Source organism: Macrobrachium rosenbergii, chromosome 32 (assembly GCF_040412425.1).
Source record: "Macrobrachium rosenbergii isolate ZJJX-2024 chromosome 32, ASM4041242v1, whole genome shotgun sequence".
In the NCBI taxonomy this organism is placed as follows: Eukaryota; Metazoa; Arthropoda; class Malacostraca; order Decapoda; family Palaemonidae; genus Macrobrachium; species Macrobrachium rosenbergii.
The window spans coordinates 12,816,849-12,840,945 of record NC_089772.1 but is presented as its reverse complement, the minus strand read 5'-3'; the positions used below and the strand labels follow the sequence as shown (position 1 = coordinate 12,840,945).

General features: G+C 38.9%; 2 protein-coding genes across 5 annotated transcripts in view; both read right to left on the bottom strand.

The window, feature by feature from the left end:
- The window catches only part of ND-ACP (NADH dehydrogenase (ubiquinone) acyl carrier protein), a 90,083-nt gene extending 70,438 nt beyond the window's left edge, over positions 1 to 19,645 (bottom strand). Inside the window, exon 1 of the mRNA XM_067133028.1 lies at positions 19,596 to 19,645. The gene's annotated coding sequence lies outside the window, so the exon portion shown is untranslated. The remainder of the gene's footprint in view (positions 1 to 19,595) is intronic.
- The window catches only part of LOC136855706 (uncharacterized), a 69,260-nt gene extending 47,439 nt beyond the window's left edge, over positions 1 to 21,821 (bottom strand). The window contains exon 1 of one of the 4 annotated variants that reach the window (XM_067133025.1): positions 21,685 to 21,821. Coding sequence is in view for 1 of the 4 variants with exons in the window: in XM_067133026.1 (XP_066989127.1) it covers positions 19,294 to 19,298 (5 nt within the window). In the remaining 3 variants the exon portion in view is untranslated. Of the gene's footprint in view, positions 1 to 19,293; positions 19,646 to 21,684 lie in introns of those variants that run through there. The other 3 variants (XM_067133027.1, XM_067133026.1, XM_067133024.1) reach the window with 3 other exon arrangements.
- Positions 21,822 to 24,097: the final 2,276 nt, after the last annotated feature.

Genomic DNA, 24,097 nt, shown 5'->3' with positions numbered 1-24,097 from the left:
AATTCCCTTGGGAAACCGGTTCTATTCATGTCCGCCCGTCAGGAAATGAATAGAACAACCGTAACCGTGAAATTTTGCTCACAGCGTCAGAAGAGAAGCAAAAGATTTTTCGAGGCAAAACAACAAATTGCTCTTGACAGAGCAGCGCTTGTTCGGGTAACAGGCTACCGCGACCGGGTGATGCAGTACATGCCAGGTGCTGTGTCAATTCAAACTGGTCATGAATTTATGAATTTTTCACGGGGGAAGGTAACGAAGCCACGTGGAAGCCTCTTTCCCAACAAAGGAGATGGAACAGCGAGGAAGTCCTCTGACTTATGTACGACGAATTTCACAATGTTAAAGAAACTAGCTGTTATCATTTTGTGTAACGTTCGCATGCTAAATAATAAAACAATGCTGTATGAAACTCTCAGCCACGGCTCAAGAAAATCTCAGCCACGGCCCGGTGGTGGCATGTGTTGTAAGCACCTATGGCCGTGGCCCAGACGCACGATCATGGCTAACTTTAACCTTAAATAAAATAAAAACTACTGAGGCTAGAGGGCTGCAATTTGGTATGTTTGATGGTTGGAGGGTGGATGATCAACACACCAATTTGCAGCCGTCTATCCTCAGTAGTTTTCAAGATCTGAGGGCGGACAAAGAGAAAACTAAAAAAGTGGGTTTATTCGTTTCTCTACCGTTCAACCACTTACTTTTTTCTCTTTGCTTTCCTTTCTGTTAGCCTGGTGTGCTTCTGTCTCAGTCAGGCAGTCGTTTCTGTTTTATTCAAATTCAAACCTATACATATATTTAAGGGATGATTACTAAACTTTATTCACCAATGAATGCAATAATTAAATATTTACTTCTTTTTCAGTCTGAATGCACTAAACAGTTTTGATGATGTTTAGAAACTCGTCTTATATGAATGAGAGAGAGAGAGAGAGAGAGAGAGAGAGAGAGAGAGAGAGAGAGAGGATACCTGTGAAAGTGGGGTGTTGATACTGACTCAACAGACAGTCTGCCATAACTTGTTTTGATGCACGGTGCAATATCTCTTTTCATGGCGTTTCTGAGTAGACGTAAAAGTCTCTTGAAATATTCTGTTTTTATCACTTGTGTCAAGGAGGTATTCCGCTCTGAGGATTACTGTTGTTTATTTCATGATCCGCCTCAAAAAGTCTAGTAACAGTTTTAGAGTGATTGGTGTATTTTTCAAAAATGTCCTAATCTCAACTACTCACTCACAGACAAGAAAACTGCACCTGATATTCTCCAACCTATATCAGTGATATCTCAGATATTCAAGGATAAACTGGAGTAATAAAATGATTTTTGTCAGCCACACAGTCACCTGCAGAAACTGCACTGACGTCAAGAGCAGTAAAGCGCGCTGCGGAACACGAGAACTCCACATGAGTAACCAGCTGTCAACAACCAGCTAATGATTTTTAGCAATTGATTGATGTTACAACTCATATGATTCGTCGCTCTACAGAGAGTACGATAATAGGGACTCCAGGGGTTTTCAAAGGATGCCGTAACATGAACGGTAACGAGCTGATGAAAGGCTATCATTATTTTTTGGTAAAATAGAGACAATGGCAGCGGTAATAATAGCTGAAAGTGAATGAAAAGATCAGGGGATACGAGAATGAGAGGAGGCACGGAATGAAATCGGTTTTAAAGATTCAAGTGAGAGTGTTTACCAAAGCGTCAGCGGCCGCTAGATGATCATGAATAGATGTCTGGTGGAATCGTCTATTCTGGCGCCCTTCCATACGCGTGAGCGTTGGCGGGTTGATAAATGCGAGCAAAGACAAGCCGTCATGAAAGCGCTGGTTTTTGACGTTTAGTCACACCTACGGGTATTATTAACCCCCTCGGAATAATCGTGAGTCTTGTGTGACCACTTCAAAACATAACCAAGGCCACCAAAAAATGATCTATTTTTAGATGGTTGCTATATGAGCCGCGGTCCACGAAACTCTCAGGTGGCCGTGGCGGCCTGTGTTGTTGCGTTGCCTGAAGCACGATTATGGCTAACTTTAACCTTAAATAAAATAAAAACTACTGAGGCTATAGAGCTGCAATATGGTATGTTTGATGATAGAAGGATGGATGACCAACATACCAATTTGCAGCCCTCTAGCCTTAGTAGTTTTGAAGATCTGAGGGCGGACAGAATAAAGTGCGGACGGACAGACAAAGCCGGCACAATAGTTTTCTTTTCAGAAAACTAAAGCACGGAAACAATACCACAGTCGTTTCTCAGTATTTTATCTCTCTTGTCTTTCTCTTTTATGCAAGACTTATACAATAAAAACACAGAGACTGATTGATTTGGGGGATTCAATTAATGCCATTTTTTCAAAGCTCATGTTTGATCTTCAAAATGCTTATGACTCTGGAAGTTCGTAGGCGCTGGAAAGGTTATTCATGACAAAATTATTGCTCGTCGTTACAGTCTATTATGAACGTGTCTGATGGTTTTAAAAACTCACACACACACACACTCATATATATATCTATATATATATATATAAAAAAATGTGTCCGTGTGGTGTCAGTACACACAGTCCAAGTCATGGTCTACCGTGGGAAAAGGAAAAAAAAATTAATTTTGCTCATAAGACGAAACAAGCAAAATTAATCTATCGAGTTTTCTGTACAGCGTGTAATGCTGTATGAAACTATCAGCTAAGGCCTCTCAACGCTCAGTTACTCCCCAGATGTAGTCCAGTGAGGGCGCGTCGCACGCCTCCGGAAAGCGCTGCCAGACGCACGATCATGATTAACCTTAAATAAAATAAAAACTACTGAGGCATGAGGACTGCAATTTGGTATGTTTGATGATTGGAGGGCGTATTATCAACATACCAGTTTGCAGCCCTCTAGCCTCAGTAGCTTTTAAGATCTGAGGGCGGATAGAAAAAGGGCCATCTCAATAGTTTTCTTTTACGGAAAACTAAAGTCGCTTGTAAATATTTGAGCAAGTGGACTCTTGAAGGACAAATGAAAGCAGAGTTGTTTTTCTTACTGAAGCCGGCAGAACGATCAAACGTACTGCACATGAACCGAGGCAGTCTTAAACAATGGTTCGCATACAGCTTTGTATAAAACATTTTCTTGGAAAGGGAACGAGAGGCCATCTCGTGCCAGGCCTGAATGGAGATTTTACATAGCGATACAGTGAAAACGCAGCATAATCCATTTGATTAATCTCTTTGAGAGAGAACAAGAACGGACCACCGTCATCCTTTTGATGGGAAAGTTTCAAATACTTGCTGGAGGCCGGGTCGTTCAGCCGTTGAATGAATGGGGGTATTCAAGTTGGGTGTTTACGCTGCTAAATGGAGAATTTCCTGTTTTCATCAGAGTGTTTGGCTTGGCACGTTGTTGATGCCCAGAATGCTGACAAATGCGGGAGGATTATTCAGTTACTTGTATTTCTTATAAAGGAATAGAATGGAATACAGAGTTTAGACCAAAGGCCAAGCGCTGGGACCTAAGAGGTCCTTCAGCGCTGAAAGGGAAATTGACAGAAGGTTTGAAAGCTGCAACAGGAGGAAAACCTCAAAGCAGTTGCACTATGAAACAACTGTTAGGGGAGGGTGGAAAGTCAGATGAAGAGAGAGAATATAAATAGAGGTACAGTAAAAGGAATGAAAGAGGTTGCAGCTAGGGGCCGAAGGGACGCTGCAAAGACCCTTCAGTAATGCCTACAGCGCACCACGTGAGGTGCACCGACGGCATATGTGTAACAACCCCACCTCAAACCAACAGATTTTAGAAGCCTGGCGTGATCGGCTATGGGTCTCAATGAGACCAGATAAACCGTCTTATTAAACTTCGTAAGAAACTGCCAAGTTAAACTTTATACACAAAAGAGGTCAGATTAGCCACATTGCTTAAAAAAAAGAAGAAAAAGAAAATTTACTGTCATTAAGAAACTCGTAAATGAAGGAAAAAGGTGCCATACCATCATTAACCACCATCAAGCAAATATCACAAGTCTGAGATAGTCTGAAAAACAGGTCTGTCAGAAATAGAAGTAGATGTTGCGTCTACACGAGCGAAGGAAAAAGTATCAAAGCCGAGGTTTTATTCTTTTTTTTACGGAGGAAGTGCAAAAAAGCTATGAGATTCCTTGGCATTGCTTCAAGAAAGAATTTGACCTCTTTCCTGGAAGTTGCTTTGAGCTTTCGTTGACCTATATGCAGTAAATTAGGGATCTGGAGGTTGATATCTCAGTCAGTTTGAATCATTCTGTTTATAGAGTACAATATAATTTCAATATATAATTGTACTGGGTAGATGTACACACACACACACACACACACACACACACACACACACACATATATATATATATATATATATATATATATATATATATATTATATATTTATAGTGTGTGTGTGTGTGTTTGTGACAACACACCTGAGAAGCTTGCATATAGTTCCTATAACAACATAGCCTTCATTATAGGATATACATGAAAGGTAGGATAAAGGATAAGGAATAATTCGCATAACTTTGAGCCGTATTTCGGACCGAATCCAATTACGGACCAGGTGTTATCCTGCCTCAAGCAATCAAGTACTGCACACTCCCCATTGTCAGTGATTTAATCAAGAGACTTCACGGTGACATAGATGAACTGAAGAGAAAGACGCACAGACTGATAGAAAGACAGCCATATAGATAGACAGATAGCAGATGGAAAGATACATATATAGACAGATAGCTAGATAGACAGATATAGATAGATAGATAGATAGATAGATAGATAGACAGAAAGATAGATAGATATGTAATGTAGATAGAGAGGTATGTAGAGAGACATCTGTCTATATATGTATCTATAGATATAGATAGATAGATATATAGATAGACATATAGATATAAAGACATATATATAGATAGACATAGATATATAGACATTAGATAGAGAGATAGAAAGATAGATATAAAGATAGACAGATAGATATATTGACAGACAGACAGTATAGATAGATAGATGATAGATACATAGATAGACAGATAGATAGATAGATAGATAGATATATAGGCAGACATCTTTCTATCTATGTATCTATCTATAAATATATAGATAGATAGATATACACAGACAGACAGATAGATACATAGACATATATAGACAGATATAGGTATATAGATAGATACATTTATAGATAGACAGATAGATATATAGACATACATATTGATAGAGATATAGATAGATAGATATATAGATAGACAGATATAGGTATATAGATAGATAGATTTATAGATAGACAGATAGATATATAGACATATATATTGACAGAGATATAGATAGATAGATATATAGATAGATAGATAGATAGACATCTTTCTATCTATATAGAGATAGACAGACATAGATAGATAGCTAGACAGCTAGATATATAGACAGAGATAGATAGATCGACAGATAAGAAGGAAACGTAACTGATCAAAAATTGCTATCTTTTTTTTAATTGTTTATTGTTTATTCAATACTCTTTAATTATCTTAGCTTATTTACACCCGGAATTCTGACAGCTTCACCTCGTTCAAGTCTCACCAAAAACGATTCCATTAAATCTAAACCATACACGGTAAAAGAGGCGTCAATTCTAATTACCATCACTCATCAGACTTGGAATTTATCTGGTCATATTATTTAATCAACCTAAGATACAGGTTATTAAGGAAAGGTTCGCAAGCACAAGTAATATGCTCAGACATTTAGATCTAAGAATTTATCTGCTCATCCTAAATTGTTGGGCCCAACCTATTCTATGCAGGTGTTACCGAGTCGCTTTGTAAATCCACCCGGATTGTCTCTGTTTCTTTCCCTTATCTATTATTGCGACAATGTCTTGGGTATTAATGCTAATCTTCCCATTTGCAAGTCAACGGTTGGCTTTTAGTCTTTAACGAAATATCCCGGACGTCTTATTTCATCAACTGCGTACGACATCACCGACTCGGCGCGTAGATTCATTTACCGAACAACGGGTCATAAAATCACAAAAAAATTCGAAGGAGTGATGAGACGAGTAAATGCAAACGGAGAGGCCAACAAACAGAACAAACGAACAACAGCGGCCAGCTGAAATCCTGCTCCAATAGGAAAACCGTAAAATAATTTCTCCCCGAGCTCTCCGAAGGCTGCCGTTAGGCCTAACGTTCACCAAATGGTTGCATCTACCATATCCGCTGGGAGCTTGCCGGTGGGTAGGCGACCCTCGCCCGAGGACGGAGAGCTCGGTACGTTTATTCTATCTCTGTTCTGTCCCCGTTGGTAGGGTTAGTCCGGAAGTCAATACCAGCCCTCCTCATCTTTTCACATTTTAGCTCACAACGGCAAGGGCTTGAGCTGGCATACGCCAACCTAATATAAACAAACAAACCAACCATTTCTTTGCGGTCTTTCGCATCGATGGATCATTGCCATAGACTGGAAATTCTGATTATCGAATTACTTCATCAGGTTTTTCCATACGAAATACATAAACAATAAGAATTATGACTCAGAAAGTATGATATGCACAACTCTGATTGGGACAATCATGGCCCGGTTAACATTCTAAATTTCAATTGGGTCTGTGACAACTGCACCCCTTGCAAGGGGCTTTCTCTTTCCCTCTCTATAAAAGAGTCCCCAATTTTTCTTTGGAACTTTTGTCTCTACTGTCAGTTGTGCTTTCAACTCTTCGCACCTCACTTATTTTTCTTTTCTTCTGGTGCATGCATATTCATCGTTGTCATATTCTGCCGAGTCTATTTTCCTGATAGTTTCATCTTTCCTCGTTACGTTTCTCGTAGAGGAAGCCTTCAATCTTTATTGAAAGAGGGTTTGATATATATTTCTCTGATCGGAACAGGCAATGCTGACAGAATCTGACGTTAAAGGGGAACGCTCCCGTTCTAACGGCGTTCCTGACCTTCCCCAAATCAGAAATGACCGCAAGCCTTGACGATGTTGAAACCCGACAAAACGGCGAGCGTATAGCAGCAGTTGGAAATGATCTTATCGGAGACCTGGCCAAAGACAATTTTCAGAGAAGCTGGACTGTACGGGATATATCCGTCTTACACGAGACGAATTTCTTTTTTTCGGTGACGATCAGATCAGAATCCAGGACTGACATCTACACTGGATTAATTTTCGATCTAACAAAATAGCTCTCTCTCCCTTCAACCATCGGAGCTATATTCAGTGCAATGTTAAGGATGTGACTAGGGTTTATAATTATATGGAAACAGCGAGAAGACTGATATTATTGCTGACTGGGCATGACAAGGAGATCAGCAACACCCTCAGTATGCCACGCTATCAGCTGAGCATCAAACAGAAACGACAGAATTAGCAGATGAAGACTTATCACAGCAATAACATTGGCGGTGCCAACGACTTGAAAATTCATTTCAGATTAACCCAGGAGAGAGAGAGAGAGAGAGAGAGAGAGAGAGAGAGAGAAGAAACAACAGAATCGGCTTCCTACGAATAAAACTCCTTTGTTAAGTGGCATCTTCCTGTTCGAAGGAGAAGATGGAGAGTTAAGCCCATTTCCTTCCTCTCACGAGGTGCCCTCGAGTGCCCTCGAGGTCCTCCTCACTTCGAATGGAATCAGAACAGATTAAACCTGGACCCAAAATGATGCATCTCTTGTTTACCAAGTTTTGAACTGGGGATTAGTTGATCTTCTTCTTCTTCTTCTTCTTCTTCTTCTTCTTCTTCTTCTTCCTCTGCATCTTTCCCCACTCCTATGTGGGGGTCGATGTTTCTGACATCTTTCCTCCTTCACCTGGCTCGGTCAAACACATCGTCCTCTGACAATTGTTTGTCTCTCAGGTATTCTAGTTCCTCATTGGACGGGTGGTTATCGTCCTCGGCTAGCACTCTGCTGGCGCAGCGTTCGAGTCTCCGACCAGGCAATGAAGAATTAGAGGAATTTATTTCTGGTGACAGAAACTCATTTCTCGTCATAAAATGGTTCGGATTCCACAATAAGCTGTGGTTCCCGTTGCTAGGTAACCAATTGGCTCTTAGCCACGTAAAATAAATCTAATTCTTCGGGCCAGCCCTAGGAGAGCTGTTAATCAGCTCAGGGGTCTGGTTAAACTAAGGTATACTTAAGTTTTTTTCTCAAGTATTCTCTCTAACTACTAGGAATTAGTTGATAAGGTCAAGAAATTAGTTTGAGAAAGGAGCAAAGTGAATGTTTTTAAATTAGGCATAACCTAATGTAGACATAGTGAAAAAGCAAACAGGACACAACAGTTGCCAATTAAGAGGTAAAAGGTTGTTTACATAAGGTGCAAGAATGAAAGAAGACCCGGAGCCCTTATTTCCGTGCCTCCTTCAAGGCGCGTCTGCCTAAGAAACGAACGCAAAGCGAAAAGCATGAAAAACTAAAATGCACACGAAATGTTCTGAACAGATCACTGGCTGACTATCAGTCAGTTTCGAAAAGGAAAAACGCCCGTTTTCAAACACTACAAAGTATAAAACCACCTCAAGTATATAAGCAGTAAATTAACATCAAATATCATATGCAATTAGATATAGACGAACACAAGTCTTAATACTAATAAGAAATAATCTGACGATGTAGAATTAGACAGTTGGCTTAACAGATGCCTCTTAAAACCTTTTATGATTCAGTACTACAGTAAAAATAAAATATAAAGGACCAAACAACTTAATCTTCTCCAAAAAACAGAGGGATTAGAAGGAATAAGTTTATGAAACCTGCTCTCTTTTCTCTTTCGAAGTTAAGCACATCAGCGTCCAAACCCTACTGTTATAATAATCCACCATATACGAATTTCATTAAAAACGGCCAGTTTCACATCGGATCGACCAGGATCATGAATTTCAATTTCAAAAGGTTATGTAATGCTAATCTCAACGACTGTATGTACAGCGCAGTCAAAGGGTGAGTAAATATCCGTACTATTGGACTTGCAAATGTCAGTATAATACACGTTCGTGAGGACATGAAAGCCTGACGGATATTAAAATAGGGCTGGGTGAGTGCTATGGTGGGGTAAATAGATCATTATTTGTTCAGGCCAAACCCAGCAATTAGGGAATCCTTTTTTAGTTTTCTGTAAAAGAAAACTGTTGTGACGGCTTTGTCTGTCCGTTCGCACTTTTTCTGTCCGCCCTCAGATCTTAAAATCTACCGAGGCTAGAGGGCTGGAAATTGGTCCGTTGATCATCCACCCTCCAATCATCAAACATACCAAATTGCAGCCCTCTAGCCTCAGTAGTTTTTATTGTATTTAAGGTTAAAGTTAGCCATAATCGTTCGTCTGGCAACGATATAGGACAGGCCACCACCAGGCCGTGGTTAAAGTTTCATGGGCCACGGCTCATACATCATTATAGCGAGACCACCGAAAAGTACATCTATTTTCGGTGGCCTTGATTATATGCTGTACAGAAAACTCGACTGCGCCGAAGAAACTTCGGCGCATTTTTTTTACTTGTCTTTTATCTACATCGACTAGGGGTGAATAGCGAAAAACAGAGTAACCAACAACTAGGGAGATCTAAAACCAACATCAATTTTTAGTAATGGTTAAGAAGCGAAACAACATGCGGTATCGAAACAAGAACACTATGGACTAGGAGTCACCATGATTCGAATTAAGGCGCCAATGACCCCAGCAGTCACGATGCCAGATAACGAAAAATCAATCAATCATTCGCATTATGCGTTCTCCCCCAGACAAATCAGATTAACTCAAATCAGATGAAGAAGATACACGCGCGGTATTAGCACTGGCGGCAGAAGTTTCAAAATGTTGATGCTAAGTTACAAGCATGCATCAGAGAAGGGGTAGAGACTGAGGGAGATTATTCATTAGAATGAAGCAAAGACTTGTTGAGGAGACGGAACTCTGAGGAACACCAATAAAAACTGGAACGTGAGGAACTGTTGTCACATAAGAATGGGAAACATTATGGACTTAGATGATAGACTAAAATGCACATTAGAGTTAAAGCAAAAAGTAGACAATCTGACCTACAGAACCTTCGTGTTGGTCACTGTCTAATAGTTCAGAGATTAAACAAAGAAATATTAAAAAGGCGTTTTCCTAAGTCCTGCTGTGAGGATGACGAATCATCAATATGCAGGAAGGGTCTCCAACAGACACTGCCTTATTATTAGAGTCAGAGCGATGGCTCAAAAGACGAGATTTTAGTTCAGGAAGTTTGAGAAACTGAGTTGTGAAGATGGCTGGGATGTTTCAGCCATCAAGAAACTGACACAAGGGAACAATAGTTGGCTGGGTTTGAATGGTAGCACTAACACTGAGAATAATATAGTAAAAATATTAAAAAATGATAACAATAAAAAAATAACAGGTTGCGTTCATGACGATGTGTGCTCCTAAACGCAAACCTACATTCATGGAAATCCTTCTCATTGCTAGTCGATGCTCTAGTCTCTATTACGTTCTCTTGCGTTGACCTATTTCTTTTCTGTGACCTCGTTTTCTTACCTTGACACGCTTGGCGATCATTTACCACTTCATGAGCCCTCATCTTTTATCTTCATAGATTTTAATTGTATGCGTACCATTACCACGTTTGTTTTGTTTTCTGAAGTTATTGATGCATATAGACAGCGTGACATGATGCGAGGTAACGTTCATGGCCAACTAGACTAATCTAAAATTATTTTATGTAATTCTTCATTAGATACCTTTATTTAATTTGAAAACAATTGAGTATTTGTGCCTGTTAGTGTTTCAGTCATGGAAGAAGCTTCCAAATATCTCGCAGGAACACGCTAAGAAATGATTTCATCCTTCTAATCAAACACTTGAATTAATGTTTTCAAACAAGAGAACTTGGTAGTTCGCTACACTCCTCGGCACGATCGTTCCGAATGCGGTCTGTTTAATCAACTTAAGTGTTTGCCCTGACTGTAGCTGAAGGCTGACTTCTAGAAGGTCGCATACAACATCTATCTGTTGGAATTTCTTAAGCTTACTATCTCATCTACTTACGAAACTTCCAAAATTTCCCTCTCATGTGTATCCTAATATTCTTCTTAAAGATTCTTTTTTACAAACTGAAATAATCTTGACATGATTTCATCATCATATATATATATATATATATATATATATATATATATATATATATATATATATATATATATATATATATATATATATATATATATATATTGGCTGACTTCAAATATTCCAATATTTATACATATACCATATGTACTTATATACTGTACAGTATATATATATCTATATATATAATTTATAAATATTTATAATATATATATATATATATATATATATATATATATATATATATATATATATATATATATACATTGGAATATTTGAAGTCAAACAACTTCATAATGAGATGAATATTACATTCCATAAACCATCTCACACATTCACAGTACTGTAACTAGACAGAGAAATCCTGGACTACGTCGTTTCATACATCACAATAATAATTCTTTTTCTCTAAAAGTCAATATTCAACGACTTCACCGAGACAATAAAAACTGCTCCGGAAGGAAGACACGGCGTCGAGCCGTGTATAGCAGGACGCTATTAAAAAGAAAAAGAAAAAGAAAAGGAAAAAATCCTGCAATTATTAGAATCATCGAGATTTACATGTTCTATGGGATGAAAAGGGCTGACCGGGAAACTAAAGCTGATGAATCATCGCTCACGCCAGAGAATCTCTCTCTCTCTCTCGCGCGCCAGGCGACGAGAAGTAGGACGTGAACGTCACTGATACAAACAAGTAAGACGTGCGCCGAAGTTTCTTCGGCGCAATCGAGGTTTCTGTGCAGCGTATAATGCTGTATGAGCTGCGGCCCATGAAACTTTCAGCCACGGCTCGGTGGTGGCTGTCCTGTAGCGTTGCCAGACGCATGATCATGGCTAACTTTAACCTTAAATAAAAAAAAACTACTGAGGTTAGGGGGCCGCAATTTGGTATGTTTGATGACTGGAGGGTGGATGGTCAACATACCAATTTGCAGCCCTCTAGCCTCAGTGGTTTTTAAGATCTGAGGGCGGACAGGAAAAGTGCGGACAGAATAAAGTGCGGACGGACAGACAAAGCCATCTCAATAGTTTTCTTTTACAGAAAATTAAAAGAGGGCGGGGGGAGATGATGAGGAAAAGGAGACGAATGAGAGAGAGAGAGAGAGAGAGAGAGAGAGAGAGAGAGAGAGAGAGAGAGAGAGAGAGAGAGAGAGACTGCAGGTACACTGCGAGTGCTCGATGGACGAGAAAAATTGTTTTTGAAATTGTTTCCCGTTTTTATTTTGGTTTTCGATAAGCAAAAACCTTCAGGTATTGACGCAGATTACAGAGCAATCTATTTAGGTCAGAGAGAGAGAGAGAGAGAGAGAGAGAGAGAGAGAGAGAGAGAGAGAGAGAGAGAGAGAGAGACTTTGATCAACTAATTTGGTTATACGAAAGATTTGTCATTATATTGGAATTTATTTAAGATATGCATGACACACATACACACACACACACAGAGAGAGAGAGAGAGAGAGAGAGAGAGAGAGAGAGAGAGAGAGAGAGAGAGATTTTGACTAACCGACTTTGATTTTTGACTTACAAGAGATTTCCTACATTAACGCTTATTATACTGGAATTTATTTAAGATATGCATGAGAGAGAGAGAGAGAGAGAGAGAGAGAGAGAGTCCCGGGTTGCAGAACCATCGAGAGTCTTACCAAAAGGGCATCTTATAGTTTTCTTTTTATAAATCATCTATTTTCTGCCACTCGGCGAAAGGTTTTCTTAAGAAGCCTTGCTTGTTACAGAGTCATCTTCTCAGGCAGATAATTGGTCCTAATGCCATTCGGTTTTGGGAGGCAAACCAACCATTAGCAGCCTGATGTTTTCTCAGTTTTTGCATTCTGGTATACGGGTCCATATAGATCTTTTCAAGGTTTCTCGAAATTTTTAAAGGAAGGAACATTATCCAAGTGTTTGAGAAATTAGGCTATCTTATTTTTTAATTAACTTTTTGTGCACAATTTTATGGACTTCATTAATGTTTTTATGACAGATTTCAAAATAATGGTCGTTGTAATTTCGAATAGAGCAACAAAGAACTTTTACAAGTTCCCTTCAAGGACTTCGGATATAAACACACATAAATACATACATACACACACACACACACACACACACACATATATATATATATATATATATATATATATATATATATATATAGTAGGGGAGACGTGACACAGCCACCCACCCCCTGCAAACCGGTTTGTCCACCCCAGGTGGGGTCGGGCTTGGTAGGGGCTCGGGAAGGTAGGGGAGACAGCAGCCCCGTGTTCCAGCGCGCGCCATAAAGTTCGTATATGTATATATAATAAAGTACCTTACTGTCAGACTACAGCGCCATTTTTCTGTCATCATAAAATGCTATAACGAGAATAGGTCTTTAAAACTTTCAGTGAAGTCTGTCTGAAGAAGAAAAGATGACTCGCATAAGGAATATGTAACACAAGATCGAGCTGGAAACATTTCTCTCTCCCTCTCTCAACATCGACAGAGACTGGAAGTGACAAGCTTATCTCGCTGGTCGTAAGAGAAAAGATTGTAGAATAGATTTTCGATAAAACAGTGGTTAATGAAATTACATTCCATTCATTTATTTGTAAAGAAAAAAAAATCCAGTCAACTGCAACCGGTCCGGATAACTACATTGAGAGGGAAAGAAATGATCAACCATTAGATAAAATTTGAGCAACTTAAAGGTTTCCTGGTTGCTACGCCGTTCAATCAATCATTTATGCCTTGTTATGTACATGACTAAGCTTCGTGGAAAGAGTAATGACAAAACTGGGTTCGTGTGAAGAGAAGTGTTCGTACAAGAGTTCAGAACAGCCTACTTCAGCGTCTTGTCTTAGGCCTCATACCTTGGGGTTTCCGGCAACTCGACAGAGGTAGGCCAAGGGAGACAAGGTCTACCCAGCTGGGGCAACTACGTAGGCGATGACGTATCTTAGAGGTACCTGCTCATTACGGCAATTCGCCTGCTGACGCAATAAGGGGGTAGACAAAGCTCCGCCTACATGGGGATTTTGGGGGAAGTGAGCAGACCTTCTCTTTCTCTTGGCCTCGGGCCAGAGTACCTTAGCGCTCAGCTGTCGGGACTTTTATACATATAGGCGTTCTTCTTTCGGTTTTTTGGCAGAGCGTTCTGGAATTAGGGTGCTATCAAGACCTCTCTAGGGTGGTCTTCGTGCTATCCTAAGCCCATGCTCTCCTCTTCAGCTCCCAACTAACAGGCAGTTGCCACTTTGTGGGAATTTCCCACAAATCTGTGGGAGAAATGGCCTTTTGTGGGAGGATCATTTTTGAATGAGTTTTGTTTGAATTTTGGGGGGGGAATTTTGCTTGTTTGTGGGAATTCTTTGTGGGAGAAGTCTCAGTAAAATTAAACTATAAACATCACACTAAAACGTGTATGGATGGAAACAAAGCGCCGGTATTCACTCTAGACGGGGTTGACTAGTGGGAAGAGTGAGATCAAATCATAAACTTTGTGAAGCACATACACACATATACTCGTACACACACACACACACACACACATATATATATATATATATATATATATATATATATATATATATATATATATATATATATATGTATATGTTGTAATTTTTTTAACACTTTATGATATTTCATCTAAAAGGGGGTGGCTCCAAAGAAAAACAAAAGACACTCCCGTATTCATACTTTAATTGCTGAATCACGAATGAACCTCATATGAACTTTTATATGCACAACATTAGCACCTTCGTGATTACATACGGGGGTCTCATCAGCAGCGCTTCAAACCATTATCCGACACTCGTTGTGTCATTCACTTTTGCCCTGAGTGCAATCTCCCACTACCCTTTCAGTGCCATCTATCCAACACTTTCTAGGTTTTCCAAAATAAATGCTCTTTTCACGAGTGCATCATCTTCATTCTTTCCACATGGCCAAACCATCTCTATTTACCAAGTTTAGCCTTTTTACCAATGCTTCACGTGTCTCACCCCTTCCATTCTTCTCACACCACGTATGCATAAAACAAGTACAAAATGCGCCGAAGTTTCTTTGGTGCAATCGAGTTTTCTGTACAGTGTATAATTCTGTATGAAATGCTTAGCCACGGCTCATGAAACTTTCAGCCGCGGCTCATTAAACTTTCAGCCATGGCCCGGTGGTGGCCTGTGTTGTTGTCACCTATAGCAGTGCCAGACACACAATCATGGCTAACTTTAACCTTAAAAAAATGAAAACTACTGAGGCTAGAGGGCTGCAATTTGGTATGTTTGATGATTGGAGGGTGGATGATCAACAAACCAATTTGCAGCCCTCTAGCCTCAGTAGTTTTTAAGATCTGAGGGCGAACAGGAAAAAGTGCAGACGGACAGACAAATAGCCATCTCAATACTTTTCTTTGACGGAAAAATAAAAATTAATCTCAACAGCGTCTTTCACGTTTCTTTCATTTGCATTCAACATCACGGATTTCACTTCCACGGAGGAGAGTAGTCTCAAGAATCTTTATGCAGTCCTGGCCTGGCTTGGCAAAAGGCATTTGAAATCTTTCTCACTTTTTCACATACGCCCTGTTATCTTCCTAGCGTCACCTATTTGTGATTCACCTCTTATCTCATCCCACTATCATTCATTTTATATACCCCAAATCCCTATATAGATCAACTGAATTCGTATTCTATCATCCATATCAACATTCACTGGTCCATTTTCCTACTCATTTACCCTGATAACCTTTCTCTTGCCCAGTTTTACTCTCAACGTTCTCGTCTTGCAATTCACGATCGCACTCAACAGTTTTGCAGTTCTCTTGGTCATTCCCAATCAGTGCTTTTTCATCTGCAAACAATTACTATTCTTTATCCTATAAGCTTGCAACTTCCTCTGACCTCTTGCAGCCGTTATAACTTAATCTTGTCCGAGGTCCACTTAGTATAAGCCATGTCAGTTAATTTCTCGTCTTTATATTCCAACACATGCCTCCTCTCCGTCATCAAAATTTTCATAAGAGCTCATTAAACTTAGCTTTTATATCTTACAGCCCAACACTGAATCTCCCTTGATTCTGTCCTAAGATTCTTCTAGGCCCATGTTTGACATATACAGCTTTTTCCTTCTACATTCAAGTTTCTCACATTCGTGTTGCGTAACAAATGCTTGGTCCACTACTCTCTTCCTCGTTTGTAATCCACAGTGTTCTCCCTCTTTTAGTCCTTCTGTAATCTATCTTATTTTGTGAAGCAACATCCTACCATACATCTTCCTCGCTATACTTAGTAATGTTGTGCCTTTATAATTCCTGCAGTCGAGCAAATATTTATCTTATCCATTCCTCTGGATTTGAGCTCTCATCCAGACATACGTTGCAAACCCTGCGATGCCACTTCACCACCCAATCACCACCGTATTGCTGCATCACACTTGTAGTCACATCAACTTCTGGTATCTTTTCACTCCAATTGCGCCTCATGTCCTCAACAGTCATTCAGACTTACACTGGCCCCTTTCCGCTCTTGAATGATCCAGCTCTACCGTTCCCCTATCTTCGAATACTCTTCTGAACTTGGGACTGAGCTCACTCTTTTATTTTGAAATTATTTCTTCATTAACCTTTCTCTCACTATTTATTTCTCTGTATAACAACTTACCCCCCTCTACTTATTTCTTGGACTATCTTCTCTCTCTTATTTTCTAATTGGCTGGCACATCCATCCTCGTGTGCACATTACAAACTTACTTTTTTCTTTCATTCCATCACCTTGCGCTCCTATACCAAAAAAGTCTCTGCTGCCCCTATAAACCTGCTAAGGAAAACTATGAGATATTATTTATCTACTCCTTCCACCTCGATGGACTTTACTCTAGCACATATTTCATTCATTTCCTTCGTAAATGCTTTTTCTCACATTCATCTTGCCACTCTCTTGTCTTGACATTAACAGCCACATTTTTCACCCCTTCCACCCTAACCTGAATCTATACTTCTCTTGACTTTCAGTTCAACCAAATAATGATCAGGTATACGTCCAGCCACTCTTCTTCTCCCCTTTCTAACACCAGCTTGTTCTTTCATTTACGTTACACTAAACACATGATCTAGCAAACTCTAGTCCCATTTCCACACAGCACTTCCTTCTCAGTTGCTCTAGAGGCTCGGTGCATACCAACACCATTTCTCTCTCTCTCTCTCCGCCTTCTAGCATAATCGCCCAGGTAGAAACTGATAGAGGTTCTCTCAAAGAGCTTCTCATTCAGCTTCATTCTTTTCCATTCGTGAACTATATACAGTTACTATTAGAGCTTTCTCTCTCGCTGGACCCAATGTTACTCATACTGGTCCTTAAACTATTACTTTAAAATTCTTTCATCCGTCCCCAGAGCTTCTACACAGACACACACACATATATATTTTTCCGTGTGCGTGAGGCTATTTTGATAACTGCCCGATGTTGAATTTTCCAGATAGAGTATCTCTGAACATGTTTGTTCAGCTCTGGATATTCTGGAACGATGCCATCTATAAATAGATCTTCAAGTTTGTTGACCGCTTTATTGCATCAGATTTTCCAGTCATTCCAACTTCGATCGTAATGGAATTAAGAACTTTTTCAGCTCCTGTAATACTTTCAACGTTGGCATTTCGGTCTGTCCCTAACTATGATTTCTATATATATCGTTTCAGAAACTAAATACTTTGTTTCTATCGCTTTCCTTTAAAGTAAATTTACGTTATAATAGCCTCGTGATTTCTTGATTTCATCACAAGTATCCTTGACAGGATTGCACTTTATTTTCATCGATTCTAGCACACTTTTGAAATCTACAAACCTAGCTGGGGTACTTGCTCAAGAACAGATTATTCAAAAGAAAGTAATTTTTTTTTTATTTTTTCAACACCATGTTCCCGTGACATAGGTGGCACTTCGGAACTTTCATTAATCTTTCGACCCTTTATCTTCAAAGTTGTCCGCAATGACTCGAGGTCAAAGTCCGTAGAATTATAAGATTGCGTTCAATAGCAATGAAACTCCAACAGAGTGGGGAGTTGTAATAAGAATATAACAGGTTGGCGAACAAGGCATAGGCCATATTGGCACTCCCATAAACTGACCCTCCCACGAACAGATACGACTTTCTTGGGTACACATTGCTAAATGATTTCTATGTGTAAGCTCTTAAGGAAATGTTAACATAACGTAAGTATGCAATAAAGACAAACATCTAAGACTCTATTACACAGTAGTTCCTCCCGCGTAATATTTTTGTTCGGATTAATATGTTTTTTTTGATAACCAAAAGACTTTATTATGGTTGAATTTTCACGTACTGCCATAACAAATTAAATCTGAAAGGGAAAAAGGGCCAATTAAAGCATTCCTGGCAAAGGAAGCTTGCGTGACACTATCAGACAATTTGTTCAGGGAGCAACGTAGATCATGCCAAAGCCTTTTAGTCATGCGTGCTGGTCACAGTTCGGAGTGAACGGTCAATGTTATGATTCCTCTCTCTCTCTCTCTCTCTCTCTCTCTCTCTCTCTCTCTCTCTCTCTCTCTCTCTCTCTCTCTCACACACACATACTTACATGCATGTATGCGCGCCTATGTTCTATAATCACGCCAAATGCAAATTGGTTTAACGCATAGCTAATTAGTTTTTGTATACATGGGACTACGTGACCAACATTTCTATTTTCCATCGCCAGGACATCTTGTTACGATAGTAGACCAATTAAGGTGTCTTCGAGAAGTGTTTTTTTGTTTTATAAAGATTTGGTATTTTCCTTCTGATGTGAAGAAAAAAATTAGTCACAGCTGTTAAGGAGAGGCTGATCTTTTTATTCCATCTAAGGAAAGCTGTCTTATAAAAAAAGAATGGCAACTACAAAGCCTATATCGATAATTGTTGTACGTATATTTTTTTTTCATATTGCATATTTTGTTACTAAAACTAGTACTAATATTACATATACATTACTAGCGTTGAAAAATTAATGTGAAACGACAATAAACTAATCATAAGTGAAAGGTCTGTGAAAGACAACTAATTATCATTTGATCTTGAAAAAAAAATTCGTGATACCTTTTTCACTATTTCTACTTGATAAATAAAAAATGAAAATTATTGTACGGCAAACTCTAATTCATTACATAAGGGTGTCTCACAGCAATACAGCAATACAGAACGTGACTATATACTTACTTCATCTTTTGAACTGAGACCGACACTACGAGGGTAACATATTACCCATAACTCTCTTCTTCGCGAACCACTCTCGAGGGAAACAAACAAGTATCACCTCACCATCTCCTTCCAGTGACCCGATTTGTCAGAGACCTTCATGTTTTGCTTTTCTCACCACCCAAACCAACTCGCGGCAACACTAGAACATCTTCCACCACCATTCAGAGCAACGGCGAGGTGTCTGCGTCGTGTAACCCTCTCATCAAAATCCCGCTATCAGTCGTCTAGATATAGATTCTCGATCGACAGGTGTAGCGTACCTGACAGGTAGAGTGTCAGGAGTTTGCTCGAGCAGTGCACGTTTTGTTATGATCACCCGCGGATTGCGGTGGTGCTGCTACTGGTCACCCCGATGCCGGTTGCGGATGTAGTTCTCTTTTATATACGTATCTCGTCGTGTAACTTTGCAGCCTTCCTGCATCCTCCCGCGGGGATTTATTTTGAAGAAATATCGACTTTAAAATGCGCCCGTTCATTTTCATCTCCTTTCAAATTCGCTGTCGAGGCATAAGGCCTGACATGGCGCAAGATTTAAACAAAAACAGGCAACTTCACACGGAGGCAAATCAATGTTCAAGTGTGATATCTGCCGTCGTAGAAAATGGACCACAGAAAACGATGGTGTTTCCATAAGAGAAAACGTTTAAATTCTAAGCATGGGTAACGAAATACACACATAATTTACTGCCTTTGATTTTGCATAGGTTTCATCCAAGATTCAATGGCAAAATTGTGAATGTGAGAATGGTCATTGCTAGAGAGGCTGTCTGAAACTCACACACACGAATATACACACACATTTATATGTGTATGTGCATTACGTTAAGGAACAAGCCCTTAAAAAGAGGTTTGGATGACGCCTTCGCCCATTCTGTCGAATCAGAGATGGAATAAAGGGGAACATAAAAGGAAGCTACATTAATTTCCTTGATATACATATCTGACTTTGGCCTAATTGTTGCATAGTCATATAATTTTTTTGACATGAAGCTTAACGTTAATCTTTAAGTAGTAGGTTAGTGGCTATCCTTTATACATATATATATATATATATATATATATATATATATATATATATATATATATATATATATATATATATATATATACGAACCTACATACGTATGCACCTAGAGTATTGGTGCAACCAATTAAACAGAACAACTGGCCTGTCAGATAAAGGAAATGAATCTGGAGGTTAAAGAATTGTCAATACCTGTTAAATTTTCGTATGGCTTCAAACAGCAATATATATATATATATATATATATATATATATATATATATATATATATATATATATATATATATATACGGCAAACAAGAATTAGCATCACTGTAAGGGTTAGGAACGATACTTAGAGAATATTGTTAATTGCTGGCTCTACCATAAGAAAGTGATTTCGACTTATGTGCAATAAAACTGTTCTGAAAAGAAGGACAAAATAATAAAAATAACAGCCGAATCAATGGGTGTGGGACTAGCGTTTACCTGGACAAGATTCTTGTTGTTGAACAGTACCGTTCTTAAAGGCTATTTTTTCTTGGACATGAATCGATAACTTTTAGCACCGAGAAATTATTTTCTATGTATATTCGAAATCAAGTTGTACTTAGAATAAAGTTTAAATGTTACAGCATCTTACCAAATAAGTAGGTTGAAAGCATAAGTCTAGCTTAGGATACCAAACTTCATTTTCTTGCTATTACCAACATATGAGACATATCATTTGGTGAACGCATAAATTCAACGAGGATTTGTTGCACCTATAAAAACATAACTATTTTTACTCTGAATCGAATAATGGAAGTCGTTAACTTCGGTTTGCTTACGGCGTCCTGCAATACTCTCACCAAGTGTGTCGTTTTGGAATTTGAATTGAAACCACGTTTGGTAAACTGCATTTTGTTAAGCAACTTTAACGCTGCCTTTACATGTCTTAATACTTTAAAGTTGATGATATAGACAGTATCCTACAGAAAAACTGATGATATAGACAGTATCCTACAGGCCTACCTATGCAAAGAATCCTTATGACTGACAAAATACACCAGGAGTCGTTTATGCACTGAGGACGAGACTTAACGACACAACCGGTAACCTATACTGTAGGCCTAGAACCTACTTGCTACTAAGCATCTTGATTAACGAGCAAGATCTTTTTTACTTCATATTAAGAGGTATATATAAGATTGATGATGTCCTGATTTCAAAACGGAAGTCGCCAATGCACTCAAGTACCAAGGTTACATGATGACATGTATACACATGAATGCATCTGCTACTGACAAAACATTACCGACTACCTCAAAACCATTGGCAAATAAAACTAAGTAAACTTTGCTTACCTGTGAAGTGTTATTCCATTTCCTCCTGCAGGATTCCTATTCGCATTTCTGCATTATGAAGGTAAAGGATGAAAAAGAACGCAAGAGACACTAAGCACTTGTTTAACTTCCGCGGTTTCCGGGTTCATATCCTGTTATTAGTAATCCAAGAATATCATGGATTATATTCTTGGTTCGCCCACAGTAATTCACAATAATAAATTATTCCATAATGTTTTTCCCCAGTACCTAAACTAAATACAGCATAATTCATTGGATTTTCAATTTCTTTTATCTAGTAAGGAAATTATTTTTGAAAATAAACTCTACATGTAGACTAAATGCGGTAAACAAATTGTCTATGTAGGCAAGTTGGCCTAGTTATCAATACAGTGTTGCAGACATATTGTTAAGGATGAATTTGCTAAGGATCAGTTCTTACCATCGCCAATAACCGATACTGTTGCCGTACCAAGTTGACACGAACCTTTCAGGCACTGAGATATACTTAACCTCCTCTGCTCAGAGTAAGGCACTACAGAGAGGAAAGTGGCCCTTTTTTTTTATAATGTATCAGCTAAAAATTATACAGCGTTTCTCTGTATGCCGGAACTGTTCTTCAAGTCATTTTCATTTTGTCTTCTTACGAAATAGCCCAAGAAGATGCAAAAAGCCTCTCATTCAACTTTTGTGTTGCTAACATTCGTCAGGCTTGAAATCCCGGTCTAAGGCACAGGAAGTTATTTCCTCTGGTTTTATTTCCCGAAGAACTTTCTTGTAAAGCAGTTTATTAATGCTGTTCAAGAATTTAGCAAGCCTATAGATTAAGACTGAAGCTACTTTTGTATGCAAGGGGGACGAGAATTGCTGCGATATTATAATAAGAGAGACGGAGTTCCTAACTTCCCATGGAGGCCATTCTGGTTCGCACTCACTAAAGCTTGGTGTACACGATGCTATTTCTCGAGCTATTCTTCGAATGCCATCACGTATGAGAATCGTACGCAGGGCATCACATGCGAGAATTTGGTGTGCAAACGGTATCATAAATAGCATGCGAGAATGTATGTAGACATCGCAGTATTCAACTAAATGAGAGCGTAGGCTATTAACACCCTTCACACGTAACCGTCAAACTATCACTGAGGGCTGATTGACTTCTGCTTCACAAATTGGCGCGTAAACAACCTTTCTTTGGTGGTTCTTTGTTCAGTAGTTATTATATAAACATATATATAAGTAGGCAAATGGCCGAGAATATAGGTCAATGAATCACATAATATAAGAAAATAATATATCTAATGACAATAAACCCCTAGAAAGAGTGCGGAAGTTTTTTCCACACTTGGTACACATTTCTACGTTTCTGCAACACTGCTTGACTGAACTCTGGAGCTTGACCTTGTGCGAGAAATAACCAATATGATGGAATTTGTTCGATTCGATATTCGAGTTTAAAAGCGTCGTGTACACCTAGCTTTAGTGAGGTCTAACAGTTTAGTTCATGTTCGTCTGTCTGAAGGAGAGACAACCTCGAGTGCTTGTATAGACTACAAATTTTGCCAGATTACATAAATGTGCAGGTGCCATTTGCTGGTTGAAGTTTCTTGAAGCGTAAGTAAAATCATTCATGACTTCTTATTTGAAATAAACATTACTAAAAATTCTCAGTTCTGCCCATGTGGGGATAAGTGTATGACGAAGGTTTAAAACTGAAAAATAAAACAATTCGTCTGTATAACTTTAGGGTAGCTCGCCAGATTTTCCTGATAGTTGAAAACGATATGACCAATGCATGACCGGATTTTTATCCAGCCTTTTTTGTAAGATATTAACTATATTGGTCATTTCTGTGGGGAGTTACTGAAACAATATATTTCGTGTACACAGTCACATGGCTCTAACCATGTTCCACTAACCTATGTGGAATCCACATAAGACTGCTGTCCTAAAGATTTTTAAGCACGGATTTTCAGTCGGTGAAAATTTTAACTGCTTAATATCAAAAGCGTCGTGATTATTTATTCTGCTTATTGTATACTGTAACTTTTACAGATCCTTATCAATGAATTAGACTGTTTGTGAGTAATATTTATTTAGAGCATGTAGCTCCTAACTTACTTAGTTCCTCGTTGGACTGGTAACTTTCTGCAGGGCCCGAGTTCGATCTCCGGCCGGCCAATGAAGAATCATTTCTGGTGATGAATTGGCTTCTGGTATACTGTGGTTCGGATTCCACAATAAGCTGTAGGTCCCGTTGCTAGTAACCAATTGGTTCTTAGCTGTAAACTTAAGTCTAATCATGTGGTAATCAGCTCAGTGGTCTGGTTAAATTTACTTTATATTCAAATTCACGAGGGGGAATTCCCTGAACTGTATGTCAAAGATTCTTTTGCTGATAGACATAATCATTTTAGGATGACGAAACTCTCGA